General features: G+C 35.1%; 1 protein-coding gene and 1 pseudogene across 1 annotated transcript; both read left to right on the forward strand.

Annotated features, from left to right (window-relative positions):
- The first annotated feature begins 734 nt into the window (after positions 1-734).
- On the forward strand, positions 735-4,611 carry LOC130503106 (protein NLP8-like; annotated as a pseudogene).
- Positions 4,612-9,686: 5,075 nt separating this feature from the next.
- LOC108846766 (defensin-like protein 193) lies at positions 9,687-10,345 on the forward strand. The gene is made up of 2 exons (XM_018619973.2): positions 9,687-9,843; positions 9,984-10,345. Exons 1-2 carry the CDS (start codon positions 9,777-9,779, stop codon positions 10,193-10,195), a joined length of 279 nt encoding a protein of 92 aa, XP_018475475.1. The 5' UTR covers positions 9,687-9,776; the 3' UTR covers positions 10,196-10,345.
- The last annotated feature ends 777 nt before the right edge of the window (positions 10,346-11,122 follow it).

An 11,122-nucleotide genomic window follows, 5' to 3' on the forward strand; every position in this document is an offset into this window, starting at 1 on the left:
CGATGTGAGTAGCATTTGACGATAATTGTATAATTGGACCCTATCTGTACTTTCGGTCAATACAATGAAGAGAATTATTACATGTTTGCATATGTAAACATAAACCATTTCTTTTGCAACACGCACAAATAATTTTAACATTAAAATAATATACAAGAAAAAATTGACAAATAACTTCCAAGAGAAATTCTACTGGATAAATTTTTTAGTTATTTTTACAAAAATATTTATTAAAAAAATATGACTAAAATATTTTATTAAAGGATAAAATATGTATTTTTACTTTTTGAGGTTAACTAATTTAAATTCAGGGTTTAAAGTTAATGGGTTGGTTTTTGTGATTACTTTCAAATTTCAAAAAAGAAAAAATATTTAAAAGTTTCAAATTAGAAAAAACTATTTTAGTCTTTTTATTTTTTTGAGTATATTTTATGACAAAATTTAAAAGGGATTTATTCCGAGAAAATTGGCCTAAAAAGTAGCAATTGTCGGTTTTGATAAACATAGACACACACTCACATGTGAAGAAGATACCGTGTCCAAGGATTCCCAAATAAAAATATTTATCTAATTCTGGATAAATAAATATATTCAGTTCCCAAGTTTCTTTCACGTCGTCACACGTGGATGACTCTTATCAAAACGCATTGTTCTGTTGCTTACGCAAGCACATAAGCTCTTACCAGATTCGATTCAACAAAGTCTCTTCCTTTGGTTGCAAAAGCTTACGAGTATCCATTAAATGTAAGCGGCCGTATATCACTCACTGCTGATGTAGTAGTGTACCTTCCTCGACTGCTTAAAGTGTAAGTCTTTTCCCCACCCGCAATATCTGTTAATCGAAACAAACAGAACCTTCTACTTTTGACCTTAAAGCTCTGTTTTTTTAGTTCTTGCTTCGCTCTGTTTTCTCTCCAAGGAAGACCACTCGTTTCTCCCTTTTGAGTTTCGATTCTCTAGGTCTAAAACTATGTTTCTGTTAATTGCGTTTTGGAATTTTGCAATTCGGTGAGAAGGAGCGTCTTGTTGTTTACTGTGAAATATGTTTTGCTGAGTTTCCCATTTGCTTCGGTGACTTTTGTCTTCTTTGAAGTTTTCCCTTTTTTATTGAAGTTTGAGTGTTTTTTTTCTGCACTTGTTGATTTCGTGACGTCTTCTCTGTTGTACTGTGCTGGTGGAACTTTTGATTCGTCAAAGTTGAGTACGTGGGGGGGGCTTTTCAAGAATCTCTTTTGTTTTAAGATTCCAATTAAAAGATCTTACCTTTGATTCGTCTCAAGCAGTTTGAGTCAAAAACAGTAATTGTTGTTGTTGTTGTAGAGTGTGTTGGTCAGCTAATCATCAACGAAATGGAACACCCTTTTGCTTCAAGAGACGAGGGGTTTGGATGTTATCAAGATATGTCAACAGAAGAGATGGATGGTTTAAGCTTTGGTTCTGGCGTTAGGAATTTGATGTCAGATCATATGCTTAACTCTTCAACTCGAACTCGGAGCTTATGAACTTCGACTCTTTCTCCACGTGGTGCAACAGCCTTCTTATGCTACTGATGTCTTGTTCGCTCAATATGGTCTATCGACCTCTCAGTCTATGCCTTTGGAGCTATCACCTCATCTCCTACTTTATCAGGTCTTACTCGTTCGTTCCATGATTTGGAAAGCTCTTTTCCATGGTGAAGAACATCGTTAGTACCGGAAATGAGCTCCTTGGTAAACGACGCAGGATGACTAATCAGAAGAATGGTTTGCCTAACTTGATGAACTCTACTATTCCTAGGTCTTTGAGCCACTCATTAGATGAGAAGATGCTCAAGGCATTAGCTTGTTCATAGAGTCCACAGGTTCAGGGGAGGGCATGTTAGCACAGGTCTGGACCCCTATTAAGATAGGAGACCGCACATGCTCAGTACATGTGATCAGGCCTATTTGCTAGACCCGAGGCTTTTCTCAGTACCCGTGAAGTCTCAAGAAATTCACTTTTCTTCTGAAGCGAATCAGTGCTCTTTCCCTGGTCTTCCTGGCCGTGTCTTCATCTCGGAGTACCTGAGTGGACATCAAACGTTTTGTATTACAAGACGGAGGAGTATCTGCGTATGCAGCATGCAGTAGATAACAAGTCCGTGGTTCCTTGCAATACCTGTCCTTGAAGCTTCTGGGAAGACTTGTTGTGCTGTCATGGAGCTCGTCACTTCAAGGAAAAAAACCAATTTTGATAAGGAGATGGACTCTGTTTGCGTGCCCTCCAGGTTCATTCACTTTCTCTTCTTCTATTTCTTTCTCTTTGCTTTCTTTATATGTATGGTTACAATATGCAGTTACTGATTCCTTGTAGTGACGAGAGGGATTCATGTTTTCTCTCTTTTTACTTTTTAGGCTGTAAACTTACGGACATCAATGTGCCCTCGCCCTCAGGTAACATCTGAACCAAACAAAAAACTTACTTATCTCATCATTTTATGCCTCAATCAAATGGTATTTTCTGCTTTTTTCAGTACTTTTCAGTAATCAAAGCTGCCCTTAGCGGAAATACAAGATGTTCTCCGAGCAGTATGTCATGCACACAGGTTGCCTTTAGCTCTAGCCTGGATTCCTTGTAGTTACGGCAAGAAAAAGGGAAAGGATCAACCTGTAAACTCAGGTGAAAGTTGTGTTCTTTGCGTCGAGGAAACAGCTTGTTATGTGAATGATATAAAGATGGAAGGCTTTGTTCACGTTTGTTTGGAGCATTGTCTAAGAGCAAAAGAAGGAATCGTTGGCAAAGCTTTCGTATCAAACCAGCCCTTCTTTTCTTCTGATGTGAAGGCTTATGACATCAGCGAGTACCCTCTTGTTCAGCATGCTCGAAAGTACGGTCTAAACGCTGCTGTTGCTATAAAACTGAGAAGCACTTACACTGGTGAAGATGATTACATACTTGAACTATTCTTGCCTCTGAGTATGAAAGGAAGCTTGGAGCAGCAGCTTCTATTAGACAGCCTTTCGGGTACTATGCAGAGAATTTGTCGAACTCTTACTACTGTTTCAGATGTAGGGGAAGCTGGATTGTCTAAGTTCTCGCAGACCAAATGCTCAGGAAAATATCAGACGATGGCATCAGATTCTGAACTGAACTCTACTAGAAATATATTTTCGGATATATCCTCTGATAAAGATAACAGTAGTACTAATGAGCAGGTATGTGAGGAAACCTGGTTATTCTATAGATATTGTGAACCTAAACTTACTAGATTGAGCATTGAGTTTTTTTACGCTTTTTTCTTTCTTTCTCTCTTTGTAGGATATGAGGACACAAGAGAAGAAGAAAAGCACAACGGAGAAGAATGTGAGCTTAAGTGTTCTACAACAACATTTTTCTGGGAGTCTAAAGGATGCTGCAAAAAGTCTTGGTGGTGAGTTTTCAACATTTTCTTATGCACTGATGGTTTTTATTGTCGGACAAACTGACTTGTATCTAACTCTCTGTTTGCAGTTTGTCCCACTACACTAAAACGGATATGCAGACAACATGGGATCATGAGGTGGCCATCTCGTAAGATTAATAAAGTGAACAGGTCGTTAAGGAAAATACAGACGGTTCTTGACTCTGTCCAGGGTGTGGAAGGAGGACTCAAGTTTGACTCAGCGACAGGCGAGTTCGTTGCAGTTTGCCCTATTAGTAAAGAACTTGATACCCAGAAGGATCAGGAAGATGTGGCTCAAGATACTACGTTTGAGCTCTTGGAAGCTAAATCAGTCGACAATGCAATTAAGTTAGAGGAGGACATCATCACAAACGGTAAGAGAATCTCTATACCATAAGCCTTAGATGGAGAGTCTACAATCTGAAGCCACTTTCTGGTTGCGCAGGATCATTCTTGGAGGTTGATGACAGTGTTAAGCAATGGGCTTGGATGGCTAAACAATCTAGCTTCCATGGAAGTGAAGGAATAAAGAACAATGGCAACTTGAGCTCTCAGGCAATCAGATGCAGTGGCAATATCAACGAACCTGACCAGTCCATGTCATGCAGCATGTCAGGTTCATCAAATGGCTCAGGTGCAGCTATGCTCAGAAGCTCATCTACTTCAATGGACGATTGTAACCAAATGAGATCCCACAAAAGCAATAGCAGCGAGAGTGGACCAACAACGCTCACTGTAAAGGCTACTTATCTAGAAGATACAATACGTTTCAAGTTCGGACCGTCGCTTGGGTGTTCTCAGCTCTACAAAGAAATTGGGAAACGGTTTAAACTGCAAGAGGAGTCATTTCAACTCAAGTACTTAGACGACGAAGAAGAGTGGGTGATGCTGGTTACAGATTCTGATCTCCAAGAGTGTTTGGAGATATTATACGGTATGGGAAAACACACGGTGAAGTTTCTAGTTCGTGAGTTGTCTGCGCCTATAGGTAGTTCTGCTGGCAGCAACGGTTACCTAGGAACATGTTTATAACATCTACTGTTCAGTGATGTTTTTCCCTGTGAAAGAATGTTGTTTATTTCTCCATAAATTAGTTTGCTTATAAGAGAGGCATGATAGATAAAGACAGTTTTAGAATAGTGGAGTTAGGATACTGTATATGTTTATCCTTTTCTATAAAATCGGAGAATAAAAAGTTGAATGTCTAGCTATCTATTCTATTAAACTGAAATACAAGATATATTTGCCTAATTTAAATAGATACTTATAGATTTTAATTTTATTTTTCGACTAATTCTAACCAGTTCATTTATTGTTTTCATTTAAATGTTTTATTATTACATGTTTTTATATTTTTTAATTCTTTCAAACTACTTCATTAATTATATTTTTACCATAATGATTTGGTGATGTTTATTTTACATATTAACCATAATAATTTCACTGTGTTTAAATGAAATTGCTCTTAGTGACAAAACTCAGACCGATTAAAACAAATTATTTTATTTGTTTGCATAATCAGTTAGACATATGCATTCAAGTATATTGTACATATCGATTTTACGAGTATCAGGTTTTTGGATTTTAAAGTTAAACTATGTTCGGATATTAAAAATTTTGGGACAGTATTTGCTTTGATTTTTCCGGGTTTGCTCCAACATCAGAATTGCTACTTTGTTTTTTACATTTTATTTGTTGATTATTTTTATTTATTTTTAATTTAATAAATTATTTTTTTTTTATATTTTTCCGAATATTTTCAAAAACAAATTTTTAAATATGATTAAGGTAATAACATTTTAGTTTAATATGACAAGATATTCAAAACTAAAAATGGCAGATAATTGATTGTATAATTACTTTTCAATTTACATAAATAAATGAAAATTCAAATGCTAACAACCAATCAAGTTAAGATAATTAAATCTAAACTTCATCTATGAATGACGGATGATGAATTCTATAGGATGATTTAATTAAATAAATTCAAATTCTAACAACCAATCAATTAAGAGAATTAAAACTAAATTTCACCTATGTGATACATAAGCAAAATTCACTATAGGAAAACCGAGCATTGATGACACAATTTCCTAACATTTATTTGTTAAAACAAATTTTTATTAATATGATTTGTTGGCTAATGATATAAGATATTCTTGATTTAGTTTATTTAGAACTGAATTAAATAAATAAAAATAAAAAAAACATTCGACCAATCAAATTAAAACGATTAATTAGAGAGCTCTCCTATGAGTGACACATAAGCAAAATCACTAAAGTGTCCTCTCAATTAATATATAGGAGGATGAAGATGAGGATTTTAATATCCTTAAATTAAACTATATGCCATTATATGTAAATTAATCATTTTTGTCATTTTAGTTTCATCCAATCATAAAAAGATATTTTTCATATAGTTGCTATTATTAAAAAAAATTCTAAAATCACATATTTATTTTATAATATTTTTATAAAATCTCCCTATGTGCAAGGCGTACATTATTAAAGAATGTTAATATTTAAAAATGGCATGACACCACACAAGGCACGGATCTTTACCTAATATATAATATATAATTATATATATTTGTATTACACTTAAATATGTTACTTATTGTTTTTAATCATATATTAAACATATGAATAAAATATATTTTTATACAAATTATATTTCAATATTTCAACATTTTTCTAAATTTAGTTATAATATGTATTATTGTTTGGAATGTTTTTTGATATAATCTTCTTATAACTTACAAATTCTACAATGCTAATTAATATAACTGAAAATATAAATGTAGAAAAATCGAGCATTGATGACACAATTTCAAAATATTATTTGTTAAAGCCATTTTTAAGTATGATTTGTTTGGTTAATGATATAAGATTATTCTTGATTTAGTTTTTTTAGAATTGAATTAAACAAATAAAAAATAAAAAAAATTGACCAATCAAATTAAATGATTAATTAGAGAACTTTCGTATGAGTGACACATAAGCAAAATCACTAAATGTATTTTCAATTAATATAAAGGAGGATATAATATTTTAAAATTATTTTACCTAGAATCAATTTAGGTCCAACTTTGTGATTCTTTTTAATAGTATTGACTAGATTTTGACCCGCGCTTTTAAAGCGCGGGTTTTATTTTCCTTTATCTTTTTCTAAATTGACAAATATTTAATAAATGTCATATTTTCATATATTTGTTTTTTATATAAAAGATTTAAGCTTTTTATCTTTCTTTATCGTGTTTCATTTTAAATGAGTATAGGCCTGATCACAATATCCGGACCCGAAGAACCAACCCAAAACCGACCCAAAAATCAGGGCCCGAACCCGATCAGACCGGGGTAAATATCCGCATGAATTCTAAATTGCTATATCCGAAGAACCAATCCGAACCCGATCCGAACCGAGAACAAATGAGTACCCGAAGATACCCGAAATGTGAATATATATCTAAAATATATGTTATAATTATATTTATAATTATTTTAATATTTTAAATTAATATCATAAGTTAACTATAGTAGTCATTTTTAGTATTTTTGAGTATTTTTGGATAAAATATGATAGTTTGGATAAAAGTTTACCCAAAAAATTGTATAGAATAGATATTTTTGGTTACTTTTGGTTACTTTTGAGTATTTGGATACAAAAATTTGAACGAATCGGATACTTTGGTTACTCTGAGTATAATAACCGAACCCGTTTTAGATATTTTGGTTATTTGGTTATTTTTCAGGTTCTTATGCATGAGAACCGAACCCACCCGGACCCGGAAAGATATGATTCGAACCCAATCCGAAAAAAATAAAAATTGAATCTGATTTGTTGATCGGCCCAATGGCCCAAAAGAGATGATGTGGGCAATGGGCTGGATTTTAAAAAAGTGACCCAATATAGATGTGTTATTAATATTACTTGATTGCGCTTAATGAAATATGCATGTTATTAAAGAAAGGGATTTTTAGTAAAAATCCAATAGGATCCTGCTTTAATAGTAATAGATTATATATCTTTCACAAAATATTAAGTTTGCTAAGATTTTATTTTAAAAATACAGGTTCTGGCTCTATTATATCATTTAGAAAAACCTACAATATTGTTAGGGTGATGATTTGGGTATTCCTAGATTTAGGATAGTAGTTACTATTTAAAATAATATAGAAATATTTAATATCAACCATATTCATATATGCTGTTGTAAAAATATACCAAAAAATTGTAACGGGAGATATTATATATATATAGCTAATTATTTATTGTTTCCAAACCGTAATATCATATCCCTCCCAAACCATAAAATTGAGTTTCTTTTAAAAATCGCAAAATTGTGGTGTTTATCTGCCAAAATTGTAATATTATGTTTCCTGTCAAAACAATAATATTATGTTTTCACGCCAAAACAATAATATTATGTCTTCACGCCAAAACTGTAATATCATATTTTTTCCATCAAAATTTAAAATCGTATTTCCTATAAAAATTATAAAATTGTATTTTTCGCTAAACCAAAGTCTTATTTTCCCGCCAAACTGTCAAAAAACAGTTTCTTCACTAAAATCAGAAAATTATTTTCCCTGCAATAAAAAATAAACAGGATAAAAAATGTCTTCACTTAACAATATTTTATTTCAGCACCAGTTAGTAATATTTTTTCTTTTTGTAAACTAATTAGTAATATTTTTTACTTGTTAACCATTTAACTATAAATTTGTTATACATTTTTTTTTGGTAAAATGTTAAATTATTATACCAATTTTAGAATTTTTGACAGAAGTTACACAATGAACAAGTAGCGGAATGGGAAAATGAAACTAAACAACAGATCCTAAACGGAATGAAAAAACCCGAAGATAGCGGGACAAAGTCTAGAGACCCCGATGAGATACGAGTCAAGCTCGAACCTTACAAACTGAAACCAGTCTAAAACCGAGAGCCGGGCACCGCGAGCTACTGAGAGAAAGGCGCCCTCAACCCTTGATGCTACGGCTCCTACAGCTTCCGACCACTCTGCCAAAACCAGACCCGGCTGAAGAATCCGAACACGAACAAACTCAATACACCCAACAGCTAAACCTTCGACGGCACGAGAGAGAGCCACCAAGCACGATGTCGTCGTTCGTCGAACCGTCCTGGAGATTGCCGCCTCCACTCCAATTCGCCGTGACCATTTACACCCATTAAACCGAAATCCCGTATAGAAATAGCGGACCGAAAGATGGCTAACTCTCCGAAAGCATAACCGCAGTAGAATAAGCCGTCCGATTGACCAACAACTACACAAGAGCAAGACAAAGGTCTAACCCACAAACGTGTTCATCCAAGAGCCGCAATACCTTATTCATACGGAGATGAATGCGTGGAGAACTCAGGTCACGGAACAGACCAAACCAGAACCGCCGGCAAGCTGCCCAAAGGGGCAGGAAAACAAAGACTCCAACTGAAAAAACGCGGAGGCTGCCACCACCACGCGCCACCGTGACCACCGCGCACGTTACCACACGAACTCACCGGAGCCAGGGATACCGACACCAAGAGAGCCCACGCACGCCTACCGGAGACCACCGGTAGAAGAAGAGAGAGCAAAACTCCAGATCTGCGCCATCTGAAACCTAACTGAACCCAAGCCGTAGAACACCACCACGCCACTGGCAGAACCTCGCCTAGCACGAGCCAGCCTCTCTGCAACTACCAGGCAACACCACCCAAACTCAACGCGCAACGAAGGCCAAACCTCCAACCGGACAGAGTCGAAAACTGAACAAAGCAATGGAAGAACAAGCACCGTCCTCTAGTGCTTTCACCCCCAAATTTGTTATACATGCGTTAACTATTAAAGCTATTAATTTATTAACTTAAATGCGTTATGAATTGATTCAATTCATTTAACAGATGGATTGGATTAATCCATGACAATATGAACTTAAAATCATTTGGATATGGTTTGGTTCTGGTTAGTTTATCTATTTTAACATCCATGCTGAAACACTGTGGCCGCAATGTCTGAATATTAGTTTGTTTTGTTCTTCCACGAGTTTTAGTCATGGTTTGTGTAATAATGCATGTGAAGTGGTGCCAAGTATATCGATAATAATAGTGTAATATGAAACACGTAATAATGAAACTACGACTTTGACTACGAGAAAAGAAAACCAGCTGCTATTATTTTTTGTGTTAAGATCATTCATGTGTCCTTGCCCTTCGTGTCAATGCCAGGTCGACTCAGCCTCCGAGTCACGCTTCTATTTGATTTTCACGATGACAGCTAAATAGCATAGCACCACGACAAGAGCAGGAATCCATTTATACTTGCGTTTTAACGCCAACATGAAACAAAGAGTGTAAAGAGAGAGAGAGAGAGAGATGGCCATGGCCACGAATTCAGTTTCTTCCTTCGCCATCTTTTTCATCCTCTTTCTAGTTATCATTGGTACTATATATTATCCAACCCCGTATTTCTCATTAATTGGTTGCAAAAGTTGATTCATAGGATTTAGCATGCAAGTTCCATTACATATGTATACTGTAACTAATATTTACTTAAAAGTTTATTGAATATGAACTGAGCAGAAGTGCCGGAGACAAAAGCGCAGGATAAAAAATGTCTTCAAGAATATGGCGGCAACGTGGGTTTCCGCTTCTGTGCGCCTCTGATATATCCGTCTTTCTGTTATCAGAGATGCCGTTCGAACAAGGGCGCGAAAGGTGGAAGATGCCGTTCAGGAGAGGCCGGACCTGGTAGTATGAAATGCTTATGCGATTTCTGCAGCGACAAGCCTTAGTCCTAGCAGACGCAGACACCTTGTTTTTGTTTGAATCTTGAATGTCACGGTTTGTGTAATAATATAAAAGCAAATGGTTCAAGTAGTAATGTAGTATAATTAATAAATAAGTGAACTAAAGAGATGTACGAACAATTTTGTTTTCTGGCTCTTGTTGGAAAATATGTATAACTGTGAGATCGCAGAAAACAGGATAAAATACAAAATGAAATAAATATTACAGAATAAAAAACTGCAGAATAGAATTATGAAAAAATTATGTCATTGGATAAACTTTACAGAATAAAATATAAAAAAATCTTTAAAATGCATTTCCATATTATTAAATAACTGTTATAGCAAAAAATTATAATTATCAATATTTGTAAATATATTAACAATTATGCCATATAAGATCTTGAAGTAGCCGAGGCTAGCATGGTTTGATCTATGGTTGGCATCGTCGTATAGGGGCCACGAAAGTAATTTTTAGCTTTCATACTTCAAAACTTTTCATAAGCCAAAAGAATCATCCGAGGCTCCGAGCCGAAGAAAATATCTACTTGTTTTAAGGTCTTTCATTTAACATCCACCTGTAGATATGCGACTGTGTCCGACTGCCGATTGATTTACAATTAAATCCAACGTGGTCAAAACGTACATGCATTGATTGTGACGTGTAAACAAGCGATCATATAGATTTTGTTCCGTCACTGGATCTATAAGCGAGTTTGACTCGGCTTGTGACTCGGCATAGGAGGTGTCTATCCCTCCCTCCTACACACCATGCTTTCACAAGCGGAGTCTAACTGGGTGGACCAGCTCTCCGTGTCACGCTTTGTTTTTCATGATGACAGCTAATGTGACTCGTGTTTTCTCATGCCATTTTTTTCATTACAACCAGGGCTCGTTACTACCTCACAACAATGATAAATAACATATCATCAC

Source organism: Raphanus sativus, unplaced genomic scaffold, assembly GCF_000801105.2.
Source record: "Raphanus sativus cultivar WK10039 unplaced genomic scaffold, ASM80110v3 Scaffold0800, whole genome shotgun sequence".
Taxonomy (NCBI): Eukaryota; Viridiplantae; Streptophyta; class Magnoliopsida; order Brassicales; family Brassicaceae; genus Raphanus; species Raphanus sativus.